At 43.3% G+C, this 20,486-nt stretch overlaps 1 protein-coding gene across 4 annotated transcripts in view; it reads left to right on the forward strand.

The window, feature by feature from the left end:
• The window catches only part of ARHGAP4 (Rho GTPase activating protein 4), a 147,282-nt gene that overhangs the window by 77,375 nt on the left and 49,421 nt on the right, over window positions 1–20,486 (forward strand). For all 4 annotated transcript variants that reach the window (XM_018553321.1, XM_018553323.1, XM_018553322.1 and 1 more), the window contains exons 2-4: window positions 7,922–8,117; window positions 10,107–10,272; window positions 12,939–13,001. In XM_018553321.1, coding sequence (XP_018408823.1) covers window positions 7,922–8,117; window positions 10,107–10,272; window positions 12,939–13,001 — 425 coding nt within the window. The remainder of the gene's footprint in view (window positions 1–7,921; window positions 8,118–10,106; window positions 10,273–12,938; window positions 13,002–20,486) is intronic.

Genomic DNA, 20,486 nt, shown 5'->3' on the forward strand with positions numbered 1-20,486 from the left:
TGGGACCCCACTGAAAAGGTTTTGATTTTTTTCCCCCTGGAGATAGGTTTTAATTCCACAACCCAGGACAGAAGCAGTGTCAGTAAACTGACTATAAAAGGTGCATAGTATTACATCAACCTAATGTATGTACCGTATATACTCGAGTATAAGCCGAGATTTATACAGCCCATTTTTTTTGGTGAAAAGTGCCCCCCTCGGCTTATACTCGAGTCAGCGCCAGCGCGTCATCTTACTTACCTCGCCGAGCGTCGCGTCACTGCTGCTCCGGTGTGCGGCACTCCGTGCGGGGTCATCTGGCAGTCTCCGGGTCCTAATTTAGGTGGCCGGAGACTGCCAGATGACCCCGCTCGGAGCGCCGCACACCGGAGCAGCAGCGACGCTCGGCGAGGTAAGTAAGAAGAAAAAAAAACCCCCCGCAGCGGCCAGTCAGGCAGGGGAGCAGGGATGAGTCAGCGGCGCGCTGATCAGGCGAGAGGAGCTCCAGGTGGGGTTGTAATTTAGCGGGCAGGCACCTCTGAGCCAGCTAAATTAGGACCCCACCTGGAGCTCCTCACACTGGACCAGCGCGCCGCTGACTCGTCCCTGCTCTCTCCGTGATGTGATGATCCGATCACCGGCACACAGTGAGTGAGGGGAGGGGGGGGGGGGTAGAGAGAGAGATTCATTAAGCAATTATATATGTATTGTCTGCACTGTATTAGCAGTATATACTCTATATAGAGTATATACTGCTAATACAGTGCAGACAATACATTTACAATTATACTAACATGAATGTATTAAATGATCTGTATGTAGCCCTGTACTATGGATCATTTAACCCATTCATGTTAGCAGAGGATCATTGTAAATGTATTGTTGCAGGCACTCTATATGTACATGTACTATATACTACATATAGAGTGCACTGAACAATAGATTTACAATTATCCTCTGCTAATATGAATGGGTTAAATGATCCGTAGTACATGATATGTAGCCCTGTACCCCCTTTTCCACTTACAGAGCTAGGTTATTTTTCTTTTAAATAAATATTAATGTCATTTTATTGGTATCTATCTACCAGTAGCTGCCTCATTTCCCACCCTCGGCTTATATTCGGGTCAATACTTTTTCCCAGTTTTTTTTGCTAAAATTAGGTACCTCGGCTTATATTCGGGACGGCTTATACTCGAGTATATACGGTATAAGAAAAATTGTTTTCCTTTAAATGTTTTATTATTTTATGTTGCCGGGACATTTTTAAATGTCCCGGGTACATAAAATAATTGTATTTTTTTTTTTAAATACTCACCTGATCTGATCCACCGACAAGCGCAGCGTCCCGCCTCTTACGCTGTCAGAATGTGCATACAGAGCGTGCCGGTTACTATTTATACTGGCGCGCTGTGTGCAGCTTCTGAGAAGTTACGCTACTAGCGTAGCGGAAGCGATGCATAATGTGCAGATGGCTTCCCTGCTGCGCTAATAGCGTATCTTCTCAGAAGCTGCACACAGCATAGTTACCGGCACGCTCTGTATGCATATTCTGACAGCCTGAGAGACGGGAGTCTGCTCTTGTCGGTCGTTCCAGGGATCAGGTGAGTATGAAAGGGTTATTAAACCCTCTGACTTTTTTGCATGTATATCTACGGCTAGCAAGCAAAAAGTTTTTAAAAAAACAAAAAACCGCTTTAACAGCGGTTTAAACTTACCCTGTCTTTGCCGTGCGCTCCCGTCCGAAAATCCAAAACTGCTCAGGCGGCCGCAAAGCATCTTGGGGTGGATTTTCGGCCGGGAGACAAGGAGAGACACAAGGTAAGTCTATGGACGCGTGCACCCGCATGCAGACACCGTGGGACAGGAAGTTCCATCGAGGGCAGAGGAGTCAGCGCTGGATCGGATTGCCGCCGCCGCACCGCTGGAGGGACAGATGAAAACATCAGGAAAGAAGAAGATCGGATTAAGAGACATCAGTTAAGGTAAGTGCTGACATTTATATTGGTGGGAGGGGAAAAAAATTGACTTTAATGTCACTTTACCCACTTCTGGGCTGCAGACGGCGGCCCGCAGAAGTGGTTAAAACAAGAACACGGCTGCTTTGGCAGATCTCAGCTTTCCCAGCTTTTTTGGGGTCCCTGATGCCTCCATAAAGAGTACCTGTCATACCCTATCTGCTATTACACAGGGTGCTTGTTAGCCCCCTAAGTAATACCAATAGGGTTAGTGTACAAAAAAAAAGTGTTTAAAAATTAAAGTAAATTAAACGACAATTGCGCTGCACATGTTACATATCACCTCAAACGTCACAGTGAGAGCAATAATGCATTTTTTCTGCCTACACAGCGGGGCATCCCTGCTTTCTTTCCTCCCCGCTGGGCGCTGCTCTGTGTCCCAGCGGGGCCGAGCGCTGCGGGAGGAGAGCGCTGTGTTTGTGGGGGGTTTTTTTTGGGGGTGGGCCCAAAAGAATCTTGCACCAAGGCCCTTTGTTCCTTAGGTCCGCCACTGGATGCACCGATATATCGGTCGCCGAAACATATCGGCAGAAAATTGCACTTTTTCCCGTGTCCCAGAAGGGAGGAGAGAAAGTGACAGCCGGCCGAGCGCTGCGGGAGGAGAGCGCTGTAAGCGGCCGGTGTCTCTCCTCCCACACCGCTCAGCCGCCAATCACACTCCGGCAGAGCGGTGTGGGGGCAGAGACAGTCCACGCTGTCACAGGAGGCTGAGCTCTCCTCTCTGCACCGCTCGCTCAGCTTCCTGTGACAGCATGTCAGAGAGGAGAGCGGCGCAAACACTTAGCGATCAGTGATTGCTGAGTGTTTGTAGATAATTGAGGATATGGTATGTTGACTAAATCCTCAATTATGAATGAATGGGAAGTGATCTACAGCACCTCCTGTTCATTCATAGTTGTAGGTATAGTAAACATACAATGTTCTCAAGTTATCAATGAACAGGAACGTATCACTCCAGCTGGAAATGCTTAAAAAGGAAATAATAGTGTTACATTTATTTTTTTGTTTTTAAATACTATATACAGTTCACATGAACGAGTTTAAAGTAATGTATAAAATGTTACCAATATGTGGTATTCTATTCAAAATTGTTTGTACTGTACAGGGCGCCGGGGCTGGGTCCTAGAAGGACCCTATATTTCCCCTCTGTTTGGGCTGTGGTCCCTTTAAGGGACAAAGCAGGGTTAACTCACCTGCTGGAGGATGTCTGTTTAAAAGACAGGAAGTGGTAGATAGCAGGTGAGGAGTAGTGTGGAGGAGTGTAGACAAGACTGGATTTGTGTTTTGCGTGAAACTGCCTGTCAGTATCCTATGTGGAAACTTGTAGACTGGGAAAGTTACCCTGCAAGTCTGGGACTGTTTACTGTGATTGCAGCTCTGAAAGCTTCAAGTCGGTGAGACTGTTATTCCTTTGTTATACTGAACTGTCGCAGTTTGCTTTTCCAGCTGGTCAGTGAAGATGAACTGTTTTGTTCTTTTGCTGCTGTGAAGCTACTTTAGTTAATAAATATTACGTTATTTGCAAAGCCTGTGTCCTGCTGGATTCCCCTAACATAACAACTGGTGGAGAATGTGGGCAGGACAGAGTAACAGGCACAGAAACGGCATTTGACTTAAAACTGACATTTAAAGGGACAGTGCACTTGATTTATGTTTTGTGTTAAAGCTGCACAAACCCACAAGGCTGAAATAATGGAGGAAGCTAATCAGCGCCTAGCAACCCAGTTGGAGGTTCAACAGGCTCACCATGAGGAGGCGCTGGCTCAGCAACAAGAAAGCACTAGCCTGTTGGTGGCCCAGCTGGCAGCCCAGCAAGGGGGCTATACAGATGCAGGTGACTGCCTTGCAGGAGGGAGTGCAGCATCTAGCTCAGGGGCGTGAGCATGCAGCTGTTGCCCCTGGCAAACAGGTGACCGTGAGGGCCAGCCATTATCTGCAGAAGTTGAGCCCAAATGATTATTTAGAGGCATTTCTTGCTACATTTGAGAGAACTGCAGAAAGAGAAGGGTGGCCCCAAGACCGGTCGGCTGGCCTCATTGCTCCTTTTCTCACTGGAGATCCTCAAAAGGCATACTTTGATCTGTGGCCCGATTGAAGCTAAAGACTATGAATGACTAAAGGCAGAAATTCTGGCATGTCTGGGGTGACTACTGCCATTCGGGCACAATGAGTACATCAATGGAGGTATCGTTCCGAGTGGGCACCAAGGTCCCAGATGCATGACCTGGTGCAACTGGTAAAAAAATGGCTGCAGACTGAGGTGTTGTCTGGCCCTCAGATCGTGGACTGGATCGTGTTGGACCGATACCTAAGGTGCCTGCCAGACGGCCTTCAGCGATGGGTCAGCCATGGAGACCCCACAACGGTGAATCATGGATGGAGCTCCCTCGCGGCCATACCCCCCAGCCCACCCCACCCCACCTCAATCTGACACTTGGCACCAGGCAGCATATTTTGAATGGCTGCTCAGCACAAGAACTGACAGTGCTGTGCTATGGGGGGGCTGAGAAGCCTCTCACCTAGTGCACTGGAAGGCATGCAGGGACCCACTGAACATGGGGTCACAAGCCACCAATTGAGAACCACTAGTAAAAAGACAGGAAGTGGTACATAGCAGGTGAAGAGTAGTGTGGAGGAGTGTAGACGATACTGGATTTGTGTTTTGTGTGAAACTGCCTGTCAGTATCCTATGTGGAAGCTTGTAGACTGGGAAAGTTACCCTGCAAGTCTGGGACTGTTTACTGCGATTGCAGCTCTGAAAGCTTCAAGTCGGTGAAACTGTTATTCCTTTGTTATACTGAAGAGTCGCTGTTTGCGTTTTCCAGCTGGTCAGTGAAGATGAACTGTTGTGTTATTTTGCTGCTGTGAAGCTATTTTAGTTACCAGTAATAAACGTTTAAAAATTACGTTATTTGCAAAACCTGTGTCCTGTGATCCTGCTGGATTCCCCTAACATTACAGTACATATAGTTTATAATTACGTATGTTGATGGGGCAGCATCTGCTAGTTTGGCCTTGTTGACTCTAATTACACTGCAAGTCTACCAGACATGATATGTCTAGCTTAAAACAATAGAATCTCTCAACTTCTAATGATGTGAAACGCTCACAATTTTTCACGTGGTAAAGTCTGCTTATCCTTTAGGTCATGTGGGTTGTTGGCAGAAGCAGGTTTTATTCATGGCAAGCAAGAGATACTTTAAAACATTTTTTTTTAAAGCTGAACTATGGTCATTGTAAAAAGAATGCCCTTGCAGTGCAGTGGGGACCCTCGTTAAGTCTAAGAATAGAGGAATAAGACGTAATACTTACCTTATTCCTCCCTCCAGCAAGCTCTGGCAGAATGCCCTTGCAGTGCAGTGGGGCCCCTCGTTAAAGGAGAACTATGAGATGAGTGATTTCCACTCACCTCATAGAGGTTAGAGGAATAAGAAGTAATACTTACCTTATTCCTCCCTCCAGCAGGCTCCTGCGCTCTCCTCTCTTTCTCTCATCACTCTGGTTGTGGCCGACCCTTGATGTCTTCAAGTATAATGCAGGACTTTTGGTCCTGCATTGTACTTGATGACATCACAGTACGACTGCCAGCCATAGCGGTAAAGAGAAGAGACTTCAGGGACCGTCACACAGCATGGAGGAAATCTGCCAAAGCGGAAATAAAGTATTACATTTTATTTCTCTACCCCTGGATCTAACAAGCATTTGACTCTTCAGTCACTACCACTGCAAGAGTAATTTTAATGATGCAAGGGTATTGCTTTAATGATTGGTCCACTTCAAGTTAATCTCTCTGAACCTAAAGCTACCTGATAGCTGTAAAACACCTGCTGTCCATTGCGAAGAATCAACATTTCCATCTACATCACTAATTTTAAGTGTTGCCATGAAGTTTTTTAAAATGTGAAATTTTAGATATTTTTATAAATGTGGCTTAATGTTTTTGAGCCTTAGGGGGAAATCCTAGAGTACACAGAAACTCTTGATAATGTCAGTGCTGAACATGCAGTTTATAATGCAGCTTACCAGCCTTACATCTGGTGGCTGCATTAAGGTGCCCATACACTGGTTGAATTTCGGCCAGCTTTTAGGCCCCGTTCACACCAGGACGGTTCGGTCGCGCCGATTTGTCTTCGCTGAACTGCCGACATGAACTATCCCATACATTCCTATGGGGACCATTCCTATGGGGACCATCCATGCGAACCGCCTGCCGCTCGCAATGCTCCCCGGGCCTTTTTTTTCGCACTGCTCAGCGCGGATTCTATACAGAATTTAATGGAAACGTGCTGATCAGTGTGTTTTTGGGCATTTTTAATTGCGTTTCAATGCTGAAACACGAACTTCCCTACCACACACCCTGTTGGTTTGTCGACGGCTCCAATGTATTTATATCAGTATGGGCAGTTGGGGTCTTTGGAGGCGGTCAAAATATAGGTGCTGGTCGATAATGTTTGGAGACCTGTCTTGGTATGGTCGATAATGTTTGGAGACCTGTCTTGGTATGGTGTCCTCTATTCATGGTGTGCAACATGGTGAACAGTAAATGTAGATACTTGAGGTCTCTGCGGCCAGTTGGAGGTTGTCCCCAAGGCGGTGTGTTGCGCCTGGGGGCCTAACATATTTAGTACTGCCGTAGAGAACAGATCAAAAAAAGATGTGACCTTCAAAGGCCTGCAACCTTGTTTTTGGAAATGTTTTCTGATGTTGAAGTTTATAGTTATGTTTTATTTTCAATAATTTTTTTGTACATTTTTATTTTAATATTCATTATTGTACATTTTTTTTAATATTCATTAACCCTAGTCTTAATGAGTATTTGTAAATTTTTATTTCAACATGTATATATTGCAACCCTTGCTTAAGGATTATAACTGCATTCGCTGACAAGCAGGCAAGGAATTCTTATATGAAATGTGGTAATGAACATATGGCACATTAAGGATGTAAACATATTACAGCAATGCCAAAGTACTGCCATGCTTTGTAGTAGCTCAAAATGATTAGTTAGTTTATAGGCTTCCTATACCCCTTGGAAACTTCAGCAATGAGAACTCCCTGACATATTTCCTGACTCTGTTCCTGGCTGTTTGGGAATTCTTTAAATGTTCCCACCCAACTTTTACATGTTTCAGTACCTCCAGTTTTCATAGTATAAAAAATACATAAATCCAACACGGCAAGTGGGATATAATTGAGAGGACTAAAGTACACATATTTCACTAATAAAATCCTTAAAAGATACAAGATACTATCTGGTGGTTTAAAGGAGAACTATGAGGTGAGTGCTCATGGTATACTGAGCCTAGAGTGACGGGAGGACTCTAGTTTGTGTCCTCCCGTTACCCTAAGGAGAACTATGGGGAAAAGACTTAACCCCATAGTTCTCCTTTTAACTCTCTAGCATGTACCAAAAACTGAAATATCAGCTTTAGAGGATTAACTCCTTTTCACCTTCAGTCTGGATATAAACGTTTCCCAGCATGATGCCCCATGCTGTGGATACATCTATAAATTTCCCTGCTTTGAGCACCAGTAGGGTTCCCCACTGAGGATCGGGAGCCAATCAAGATTCTTCTCGATCATGTTTTTAACAAAAAGATATAGGTAGGCAAATTAGTTATAGAGTTAGTGTTGAGTTATTCTTAAGTCAACCAAAGCATTCCCAACACTGATAAATTTGGCCTGAACACCTAGGCATCAATGACCTGGTCCTGAAAGGTTTAGATGCTTTGTTAGCTAGCTGTAAAAAGAGAATGTATTTTCTGATTGCTGAAAGGCTTCTGTTTCACTAAGTAAAAGAGTTACAGTTTATCCTACTCAAATATACAGTCTAAGTGTGATGCACACAAGGTAGGAACATTGCAGTAAAAAATCATGACTTGAAGCAGATCACTTACTGACGGTGTGACCTCTTCTCTCTCTAGAGATTCGCGGCCAGCTGACTGAACAAGTGAAATGTTTGGACGCACAGGTGGATTTCCGCCAGCAGTTGCTGCAGGACATGAGCGAATTCTTGCGCAGGAAAGCCGAGATTAATTTGGAGTATTCCCGAAGCTTGGAGAAACTGAGCGACCGCTTCTCTGCCAAAATCCGCAACTCCAAGGAGCACCATGGTTTCAGGTGACTGTCCAACCTGTGTTGTGTAAGGCTGATGTGTTGTGTAAGGCTCCTCGGAATAAGAAATAAGATGGGCCAAATAATAGCATAGTACATAGGGATATGATCTGCAGTCAGTACATTGTATTGGGAATACATTTATCTCCAGAAAGTATATGTATCTTGCTGCACTCCTTGAAAAAATGCAAGTGGGTGCACGCAATGACCACGGTGGCACCGTGAAATAATGAAAAACTATAAAGGATGTCACCAGCACACCAAGCTGTTGTGTTCAGCAAATATCCATTTTAATGACAAACAATGTCATTCAATAGCAAGTACGTTCGGGGCCTCGCAGGGTCCCCGTCATCAGGCTCAGAATAAATAGATTTATCTTCATTCACCAGTGTGCATTTGGAGAAGCATTTGGTGATCTATGGATTACACTGGTTGAGTTGTATTATATCAGAGAACAGTAGACGTTGGGGTAGCTGAGTATAGATGTTGTTGGCTTTGTAAGGGTTAGTGAACTGTACACGAGTGCCATACTCAGAAGCAAGTCAAATGCTGAATGCTGTTAAAGAAAAAAGCTTTCCATTTGATCTGTGCTGCGAATGAGGTTACCTTGAACTGACATTGCATTCTTTTTGGCACGAGAAGTAAAAGCAGTGAATGGCAAAAGCAAAGACGAGTGCAGGTGTACACAGCTTCATATGATCCAGTTTAAACACCGTTTCCCTCAAGAATGCTTTACACACACATTTCTGAATTAAACGGACTCTGTCATGTGAGAATCATAGAGGCTTCCATTGTATAACACTTAATTTATGAATGTTCTTTCTTTCACTGCCCTGCTAAAGGTTTGGCTTGAATGCTTTCTGAGACAGTGGACCCAGAACAAGTATAGTGATAAGCAATTCTGACGTTTTTTCGACCCTCACTGCTGCTTCAGAGTCCGTTATTTAATGCAGACCTGGAACTACCGGCGTCGGAAAACTCTGCAATAAACAAAAAAAAAATCCCTGTGGGCAAAAAAGTTATTTATTATACTTATCTTTGGGACTGCATGGGATGATATCACCATCCTTCTGGTGAGATTCTGGGGAATGCACAGTGCAGTAGCATCTTCTTGAAAGATTTGGGCTACTAAGTATTCCCTGGGATCTTGCCAAAAGGATAGTGATGCTACCCTCACCCAGCCACCACAGGCAGAAGACAGGAGTAAGGCAAGTACTGTAGATTCACTTTTTTGATACACAGGTTTTTTTTTTTTTAGCTTTGTGCAGCATTTTGGGAGGGGGTCCTGGGCAAATAAGTGGACCTTGCAATTTTAGTGCAAGGTTCGCTTTAAGTTGGACACAGACAGGCAGCTATCATTTTCTTCAGGAGGCCAGCAATGGCAGCCCCTGCATTTCCCCTTTGACAGTGTCACTTTAAAGCGTATGTAAACACTATCAATAAACTTCTCTTATTTGCTGCCTTTTGGCCTGTGTAATATACTAGTGAAAGCATTTTGAAATCTACCAGTGAAATAATTTTATTACAACTGTTTTATAAGTGCAAAGAACTACCTGTTGAGCTTGTAAGAAATTTAGAGATGTTCTGTGTGATGTGCTCTTTGCCTGTGTTGTCTCAAAGAGACCATTTAGCCTTCTCTATTCTTATCCTGGACTATAAGTCAATCAGTTCCTATGCTATGGATAAGAAGACAGCGAATGTGATTTGGAAGTTTAGCAAAAAACAATGTCCAAGGTTGACACCACTCTGTTGGGTGTTGTCAGCCCACAAAAGATAATTAAGGGCTGAGTGCATTCTGGTAGATCAACATGTATTCTGTACTTGCAGGGTCTTTAAAGGTATAAAGCATGGACAAACATGCATGTATTGCAGAGATGTACTGCATGTGTTTGGTTTTTTGTTTGATTTTGCTTTGACATAAACTTTAAAGGGATACAAATGGCACGTGCACTAACCCTAAGCCTAATCTCTTTATGCCAACCCTTGCTTCTTTAGGAAGGAGCAACAGCATCTCCTATCCCCTGTGAATTGCTGGTACATGATCCTAAACCACACACGCCAGGAGAGTCGGGACTATGCAGCACTCAGTGATGTTTACACCACACACCTCATCCCCCGCCTGGCACATATCGGAGAGGACCTAGCCCGCCTCACCAAGAAGGTGAGAACTTGAGTGATAACTTCAGGGCACGAATTCTGTTTTTCTCTCATCAGCTTTCTGTATTAAGTGTTTTCAATTTCCTGATGCGGGTTCTCCTCTTCCTGTTATCTCATAACCACCAATATTGCTATTTTAGAGGACACAGTTGCTTATCAGTTAGCACCTCTGCCTTGCAGCACAGGGTGTCCCGGGTTCGTATCCTGGTCAGGACACTATCTGCAATAAGTTTGCATGAGCTGCCTGTGCTTGCATGAGTTTCGTCCAGGTCAATCAGTCTTCTACCACACTTCAGAGACATGCTGATCTTTGGCTCCTGTCTAAATTGGTCCTACTATGTATGTGCGTGTGAGATAAGGACATTAGATTGTAAGCTCCTTGAGGGCAGGGACTGATGTGATTGTACAGTATATATGTTAAGTGTTTCATAAATTGTCAATACTATAAATCATTAAAGGAGAACTATGGGGTTAAGGCTTTTCCCAATAGTTCTCCTTAGGGTAACGGGAGCACACAAACTAGCGTCCTCCCGTCACCCTAGCTACAGCTCGCGGTATACTGAGATGGCGCAGTATACCGCAAGCTGCTACTCGCGGTATACTGAGACGCCGCAGCTGAAGCAGATCCCGATAATTATGTCTGGATCCGCCCAGCTGCGTGACTGACAGCTGGCTCTGCCTATGTAGAGGCAGAGCCAGCTGTACCCGCCCCCTCCCCCGTCCGTTCCGCCAGTCAGCGCTGGTGGATCGGAGCGGGGGAGGGGGGAAATCCAGCCCCTCCCCTGTCACGGCAGAGGGGAGCGAACGCCGGTATGTGTTCTGTGTACAGTCTCATTGTCACAGGTCGGCTAGAACTATGAGGTGAGTGAAAAGCACTCACCTCATAGTTCTCCTTTAAAATAGTAATAATACCTGGCCTAATCTTCAGATCAAAGCATAACTTGAAAGGCCAAGAACAATAAGTAATAGTATTTATTATATGAACTTTTTCTTTTTTGTTTCCCATGCCTTTATTCACATTGCTGTTCACATTTAAACTTTGATCCAGCAAAAAGTGACTGCTTACAATGCTCACCTTTAATTTACATGACTTAAACTGTAACTGCTCAAGCTTCTCCGGCAGTGTTATGAATTGTGTTGTCACTGTCACTTTTGCTGGACAGCATGTCTTCATGTGGAGAAATATATAAATACATGTGAAGTAAAAATATAATTCATATACTGAATACTATTGTTACAGGTATTATCTGCCTACAGATATCTGAACACAATATTTTTACAATAATGGCCCTTTTAGGGTAATCTGAAGGCACATGTTTTAATTTGTTTGCTTGATATTGATGGTCGAAAGGAGGAGAAATGCCTGCAGTGGTGTTTAGGGCCTCCCTTATAATATTTATTATTATTATTCAGCAGTTATATAGCACCAACAGTTTTTGCAGAGCTTTACAATATAAGGAAGACATTAAAGATACAATACAATTCAAGACAAGATGGTAATAATGCTGGTCAGCAGGAGGAAAATGCATTAGTGTTATTGGAAAGAAGCCTCTCCCCTTATCAGCAGCAGGAGGAAAGATGTCCCTTACTTGTTGGGAAGAAGAAAGCTCCCTTATATTCTTTGTCCCTTTACATAGGTGGTCAGTGGAAGGAAGAATGCTCCATTATATTATAGGAAGAAACATCCTTTACATTGGTTGTCAGCAAGAGGAAAAATGCTCTTACATGGGTGTTATAGGGAAGAATAATGCCTCCTTATTTTCTTTGTCAGCAGGAGGAAAGATGCTTCTTATATGAATGTTATTGAGAAAAAAAATGCTCTCTTAAACTGGTGATCAACGAGAAGTAAAATTACCCTTTCAGTGGTGTGCTGCGGAAGGAAATGTACTCTTGCATTGGTAGTCAGTGAGAAGAAGAATACCCCTTACATTTGTTGTCAGTAAGAAAAGGAATACCCCATTCTATGGTAGTCAGTGAGAAGTAGAATGACCTTTACAATTGTGGTCAGTGGGAAGTGGAATACATCTCAACATCTCTGCAGTGAGAAAAATGCCACCTTATTTTAAATAGCCAGTGGAAAGAAAAACCTACCCTTACATTAGTGGTCAGCAGGAGCAAAAATGCCCCCTAACATGGATAGTCAGTGGGAGAAAGAATGAAACCAGTGCTTGTGTCCCTTCTAGCCTCTAGCCACTTTTGTGTACAGACACAGAATAGGAAGTAGGGGTAAACTTTCTTTAATTGTGACATATTCTTCAAAACTGAACTCCCTTTCCAACTCTATCCAGCACTAGATTTACTTCTGCTTTACAAACATTATACTTGAACATCCACTAGATGTGGTCTTGGTGAGACGTGGCCCATTTTTGGAGGAGTTTGGGTGGATTCAAGTTGGGAAATCTGACTATTTCAAGATGTTGTGAGCTGTCACCTTTCCTGTCTCACTTCCTATACTTTTTATATACACACACCCACATTCTGACATTATGCTGGGTTGTTTTTTGTCTTCTAAATATACATAATGGTTCATATTACAAATGTTAATGTAAAGTTTTGGGTTTGAGGTTGTGTTACAGTATAATGCTACTTTTACATTAATTTTAAAGTATCTATTTACCAACAATTCTGCTTAACATTCAGCCTCACTGTGTTTACCCCTCTTCCCTGCAGAGTAAAGATATTGGAGCTCAGCAGCAAGAAGATCTGATGAAGCTGATGTCAGAGCTGCAAGGGGTGAGTACAGACCAGCATCTACTGAAATGTTGCCTTTGTTGCTTTCCCAGCTTGTCCTCCCTCACCTCTCAGGAAATCATGAATGAGAAGCTACAGGCAAGAAGTAAAATCAATCAGTAGACTGCTAAAAATGTCCAGGAAACGGTGGAATGGTGTTAAAACCAAAATTAATTTAAAGTGAAAGCATAGTGTATTTTTGGTGAGCATGAATTTTAGTTATTTTTGCAGTGTTTGCCTTAAAGAGGAACTCCAGGAATGTAAAAAGCTAAACCTTGGAATGGGGCTAGGGGCTCAAATAAAAAAAAAAATTACTCACCTAATCCTTGTACTCGCCTGGCTGCTAGGCCAGTTCCCTCAGTCTCTTCTTCCCTGGGTTCTGGCAGTCTAAAGGTGCCCATACACCTTACGATTATCGTACGATAATCGTATGCGATCGACTTTTCGTACGACAATCGTAATGTGTGAATAGAGTGCCCGACCGATAGTACTGTACTTTTGACGGCCAAGCATGTTTGAAAACTTTGATCGATCGTACGATGTTCGCATGGTTGGTGGTGTTTCCGTCCGTCAAAAGTCGTACGATTAACACTGCGCATGCGCAAACGAAAATAATTGTGGTCAATTACCGCAAGTCGTCCAGGTGTTTTTTTTCTAACTACCGCTGATTGAAACTTGCGTTAATCTGGGCAGGATGGGGCCGTCGTACGTAAATCGTACGACGGTTCGATCATCGGACGAAAAGTTTTGTCCTATAATCGTAAGGTGTATGGGCACCTTAAGACCCGCTGACGTTATCACGTGTAATGCAGCCCATTCACTTGCATTAGACGTGATGATGCCGAGAGACATACCACAGCCTCAGTGAAAGGGAAGAGAGGTGAGCATTCACTGCCGCAGGACCAGGGATCAGGTGAGTATATCTTTTGTATTCCGGCACCTAGAGAAAAATTATCAGCTAAACCTTAGAGTGCGTGGGTAGCCCCACTGCAGGGGTTAACTTTTTACATTTCTGGAGTTCTACTCTAAAGCCTATCTCTGGGGGACACAAAAAAGCTCCCCTTGCAGTGGGGTTCCCACACACTGCAACGGGTAAATGCTTGCTTTTGCATAGGGTACCCATAACGAGCACTTTTGCTTTCCTGATCTCCCGCACTGCTGGCAGCTGGTGCCGGGTGTGGTCGGTACCTCAGCATCCTCATGTACATTGCAGGGCTATAGGTGCTGCATTGTACTTGATGATGTCAGAGGGCCTGTGACTACCGAGTGTGAGGGAGAAGAGGCAGTGGGCGCCGGTCTTGCAGTGTGAAGCGAGCCTGCAAGAGCGATAAATGAGGTAAGTAAAATTCCTTGTTACAAGTACACTTGGCAAAAATTTGCATTTGTCAGCCTAATGTGGAACACATTGAGCCCGATTAAACTATCATTGCTGTGACCTTAAAATATTGCAGCATTTTTACTAGTGCGACAAGTAAACAAGAATTCACAATACATGCAGGACGTGGCGCAGGACTTTAAAAATATGGTTATCTGAGATATAATAGATTATTAATTGTCACAAAGTGTGAGTTTTTTTGAGACAATTTTGCACATAATGTCCCTGTTGCAATTTCTCATTCTGCACCACCAGTCAGGCCCACTGTTTTCAGTGAGTTGGCTAACTTAGGCTTGTCTTGTGACAAACAGTTTGTAAAGCAGGATCTCTGTATGGCATTACTGAGTAAAAGCCTGCATATGTGAGAGCAAATGTGACTGTCTCTATGTACATATATAATTATCTATACATAGAAACAGCTTTTTTAAATATTAACACACATCGATAACATTATTTAGATTCAGCTGATCGCTTTTACAGTTAGCAAAACTGTGTTTGTTCACTGAACAGGATGAAATAAAATTTGAGTGGTATATCTGTGCAATACAATGAACAGAGTTCAGCAGTCTGGGAAATGTAATCTATAGCACACCATAGATCGTTCAGTGAACAAGTGCACCATTGCACGTGTGACTGTCAGTTATATTGCAGGTGGTCAGTGGAGAAGAGTACTGGTACTGTAGTGGGTATTTTATGACATTGGCAGTATATAAAGATTTGGCTCTCAGTGGAGAATAAGGCAGTGTGCCATGTTATATTGTTCAGTGTGTGCTGTTATATTGGAGATCAGTGGAGAAATGTGTTCTTGCAGTGGCAATCAGTGGAAAAGTGTGTTGTTACAGAGGAAATCAGAGATATGTGTATGTAGTGGCAGTTAGTAAAGTGTATAGGTGCAGTGTAGATCAGTAAAGAAGTGCTCCATTGTAATGGTGTCAGTAAAGTGTATGGGTGCAGTGTAGGTCAGTAAAGAAGTGCTCCATTCTAATGGTGTCAGTAAAGTGTATGGGTACAGTGTAGGTAAGTAAAGAAGTGCTCCATTGTAATGGTGTCAGTATAGTGTATGGGTGCAGTGTAGGTCAGTAAAGAAGTGCTCCATTGCAATTATGTCAGTGAAGTGTATGGGTGCAATGTACATCAGTAAAGAAGTGCTCCATTGTAATGGAGTGTGTATGGGTGCAATGTACACAGTAAGGACGTGCTCCGTTGTAATAGTGTGTATGAGTGTGTATGGATGCAGTGTAGATCAGTGTTCCATTGTAATGATGTCCAGTCTGTTATGGTGGTAAAAAGCCTCAACCTAATGAATTAAATACAACCAGTCCAGGCAAGGTCTGCTGGTACGAGATGATAATGGTGAGCGCAGATCTTGCAGCTTCAAGTAATCGGCTGAGAGCAGCCACCAACATTGAAAGCAAGAAAGAATCAAACAAATCACACCAATCTTGTGCAAGAATGATAAATATTATGAACAATAGCATTCACAATACTGGGGTCAACACAATGCCTGTCTATGGTCTGAAAGTGTCCATCTACATCTAAAGTCATCCTGGCCAGTGGTGGGGCTATACAGCTGGAGCTGTCAGTGATGCCTGCCTGTGACAGCCAAAGAAGAGCAGGTCATTCTTTCCCAATAGGGAGAAAGTCCTTCTCCCCCACTTCCAGGTCACAAAGCATCTGTTACTAAGCAACACATTTCCCCTTTGTCAAGTCCCCCAAGCCTTCCACAATATAGTGCTCAGTAGCCAATCATCCAAGTCTGTGTACTGTCATGCTGGATGCAAACATTGCCTATTAGAACAATTGGATTTTGTTTCTCATTTTGTATGCTTGTGATGTAGAGTCATGTGCACTTATCACTAGGGATGAGCTTCGCGTTCGAGTCGAACCTATGTTCGAGCGTTCGCCGAACACCGAACATTATGGGATGTCCGCGGTTTGTTCGACCGCGGGACATCCCACAATGCACTGCGCCGTCCGAAACGGTAATTGGCTAACTATGGTTCAGTAACCAAAATGGAATGATTCCATAGCATGACATGCAAAACTTTACTCTACTGTGTTGCACCCACATCTTCCCCATTCACTTCTTTATCTTTATGGCTCTTACTTCTCAGTTTTTCAGTACCTGAAACCGAAATGTATCACTTATATAACTAATCTAATAAAACTTAGACTCATAAATTTGCAGTATTGCTGTCATTTTCTTCTTTCATGTTCCGTTGTAGCAAGACAAATTTTCACAGATAAGTTCAGGTTTTGGTTGCTGTAAAAAAACTCTCTGTGCATCAGTGTATAGACTTGTGTGTGTGTGTACATATACAGGTGAAACTCGAATAATTAGAATATCGTGCAAAGTTCATTTATTTCACTAATGCAACTTAAAAGGTGAAACTAATATATGAGGTAGACTCATTACATGCAAAGCAAGATAATTCAATCCGTGATTTGTCATAATTGTGATGATTATGGCTTACAGCTCATGAAAACCCCAAGAACCCCAAATCCACAACCTCAAAAAAGTAGATTATTACATGCAATCAATAAAACAAGGATTGTACATAGAACAATATCGGACCTCTGAAAAGTACAAGCATGCATATGTACTCAGTACTTGGTTTGGGCCCCTTTTGCAGCACTTACTGCAATTACTTTTGCACGATATTCTAATTATTCGAGTTTCACCTGTATACAGTATAACAGAAGATTGTATACTTAACTATTGGTAATCTTCCTTCCGTGGTGCATCTTCATGGCAGCACGCAACAGGTTAACGCCCCGCCCCTCTTTGTGCACTGCCATTATGCTCCATATATAAACTGTGTGTACGTGTGTGTGTGTGTGTGTGTGTGTATATATATATATATATATATACATATATATATATACACATATACCTATACATACATACACATATATACATGTTTATTTATTATATAATATATCTATTAGGGCTGAACAAATCCCAGGTAACCAATACCAAGCTAGGTAGCCAATGCCAAGAAGATGTCATAGTGGAGGTGTTAGCAGCGAATCAAATGCATTTTTATAACCAGGAAAAATTGATTGATTTCTATAAGTAACAGCTACACTTTGTTTAAATGTTTACACTTAATCCCTCTAGTTCGCTCTCATGAATGTGGTGTGAATTTATTTGAATATATAACATCCTGTGCAATATTGTGAAATGAGGAAGAAACATTTCAGTAAAAGGGGAAGTCTATTTGGGACCAAGCCCAAAACGAATATTTTTACTCTCACAGTAAACTTTTCTTTTTATATAACATAAAATGCTATAATACTGTATAATGCTGTACAGTATAGATATAACTATGGAGCCAGTAAGGACTGGTCCCTAGTCAGTGTCACATTTAAATATATTAAATATTTATGAATATGTGTTAGATACGTTGCCCAGTGGGCTCTAGCAGCTAATATCTCTGTTAAAAATATGAAATTGAACTCTTTTCTTATTTAGCTGTACTTCCGCCAAACTGTTGCAGGTTAGACTGGCTTTTTTTGAACATTCCAACAAGCCAAGCAGAATGCGCGCCAGAGTGTTGAGAGGTCCTTGATCCAAAAACTTTCTTTCCTATGTACATTCCCCCCCTCCGGAGCACGGTTCTCTACCTCCAAGGATATCGCTCAAGAATTCTTACGTTTTTATAGAGACCTTTATAATTTGTCTCCTACAAATTTGGCCTCTCCTCCCTCCAAACAACTTCTGATTGATCAGTTTTTCAATCGTCTGGGCTCCCTACACTTCCTTCGGAAGCGATGTCTTCCCTGGAACATCCACTTACTGAGTGTGAATTTTTTGCTGCTCTCTCGTCGGGTCATGCAAGGAAATCTCCTGGGCAGGATGGCCTCACCCTTACTTACAAGGAGGTCTTGACTCCTTGATTTCTCAAAACCTACAATTCAGTTACGGCAGGGCAGGCCTTACCGTTGGATGCTCTTAGAGCTCACATCTCTGTCATCCCCAAGCCGGACAAAGATTTGACTAATTGTGCAAATTACTGGCCAATTGCCCTTTTGAATGTGGATCTGAAATTATTTTCAAAAATGATGGCTAACCAGTCGTTACTCTACATCCCTCACATAGACCATCCTGACCAGGTGGGCTTTATCTCCGGCAGGGAAGCCCACGATAACACTACCAGAGCCATCAATCTGATCCACTCTGCCAGGTCGAAGGCCTGCCCGCTGATGTTACGTTCTACTGACGCGGAAAAGGCCTATGACCGGGTGGACTGGCAATTTCTGAGGTCGACTATGGCGTATCTTGGTTTGGTTACTTGGTTTGGTTACTAACATGCTAGCATGGATCAATGCTCTTTATTCTAACCCACAAGCGACGGCCCGTGTTAACGAAACTCGTTCAGACTATTTTGGTCTGTCTAATGGTACCCGCCAAGGTTGCCCCCTTTCCCCCTAATTTTTGGCCTAACTCTAGAACCTTTGCTGTGCTCAGGTGGGGCTGACCCGAGAATTCAGGGGCTTATACTGGGAGGGGAGTCACCATAAAGTTATGGCTTAACGACGACCTGTTGTTCTGTATTTCTGATCTGGACACAGCGCTTCTGTCCTTGCTTTCACTTTTTACACATTATAGGAATCTCTCCAATTTTAAAATAAATGATCACAAGTCAGAAGCGTTTAACATTTAATTGTCTGCAGCAAAAGTTGTGACCTTGAGAGTCTCCTTTCCTTTTCAGTGGGCTCAGTCATCTTTAAAATGTTTGGGGATACATCTTACGTCAGGTGTTTCTCAGCTCTATAATGCAAACTTTCCCCCCTTCTGACGAAAATTCGATTGGACCTTCAACACTGGCGAACCCTACACTCTGACCTGGTTTGGCAGATGTAGTGCTTTTAAGATGACCACCCTACCTCTGGTACTGTATCTCATTCAGACTTTGCCGATGGTCATTCCGAGGCTGTTTTTTTCAGAGTGCCTGTTCCCTGTTGTTGCGTTTCATTTGGGGTGATACTGTGCCTCGAATGCGCCTATCCATCCTGACCCTTCCTAAATCATCTGGGGGGATAGGTTTACCGTACTTACTGTTACGCTACAAGGCCCTCCATCTTTCTAGTATCTTGACTTAGTGTGTTCACTGTAACCCAAAGCCTTGGGTGGCCCTGGAACAAACTTTTTCGTTGGTTCCCCTTGCCGGGCTACCTTGGCTTTCTTCTGCACATTCTAGGGATTTGTTATTCCACCCGACTATAGGCCCGACCCTTAAGGTGGTAAAGAAGACTTTCCATCCCCTTTAATGCCGATTGTGGGGGATCCTGATTTTTCCATTTTTTTACCCCGGCTGGATGGATGGCCCTAACTGCAAATCAATCGATAGTTGATTGTCGACTTTCCCCTGGACTTTTGGTCATCCTTCCAGCTTAGACATATTTTGAAGGCTATCCCGTGTATTATGGCCCTGTGCAGACCCCTTACCTCCTTTCAATCACTCTGTCAAGCAGGCTTTCTGCTTTCACATTAGTTGTCTCTGCTTTACAAATTACTTATTACACCTGCGGAGGACTTTAGCCCACCTTATTTAGGCAAATGGGAAGAAGACTTAAGTATTCTTTTGACTCCTGCCCAGAAGTCTAGGGCCATTACACTGAGCCACTCTTCTTCTATAGTGAGCAGAGTGCGGGAACAACATTTTAAATTCCTCAGTAGATGGTATAGAGTCCCGGTCCTTCTACACAGGATCTATCCGTCTGTATCCCATCTTTGTTGAAGGCGTCTCACCCACCCGTGTAAATTTTTGCACAATTTTTGGAGTTGCTCGCTTTTGTGTCCCTTTTGGGAAGGTGTGTGACAGTTCATTTGTCAACTCACTGCGGTCGATTTGGGCCAAGTCCCCTTGGTATACTTACCTAACCTTAAAAAGGTACCCTTAAAAAGATGTAAACACTCCTTAACCAACCACATGTTATCTGCAGCTCGCTCCTGTATCCCGCTCTTTTGGAAACAGACCTCCCCTCCCTCCATGTCTTTGTGGCTTGGGCGGATTGTTGAACTCCGGCATATGTAAGAACTGACAGCTACCCTGCGTCACAGAGAAGAGAAGTTCCGAAATACCTTGAGCACCTGGCCAGAGTTTTAT

Source organism: Nanorana parkeri, unplaced genomic scaffold (assembly GCF_000935625.1).
Source record: "Nanorana parkeri isolate BGI_ZX_2015 unplaced genomic scaffold, ASM93562v1 scaffold116, whole genome shotgun sequence".
NCBI lineage: Eukaryota > Metazoa > Chordata > Amphibia > Anura > Dicroglossidae > Nanorana > Nanorana parkeri.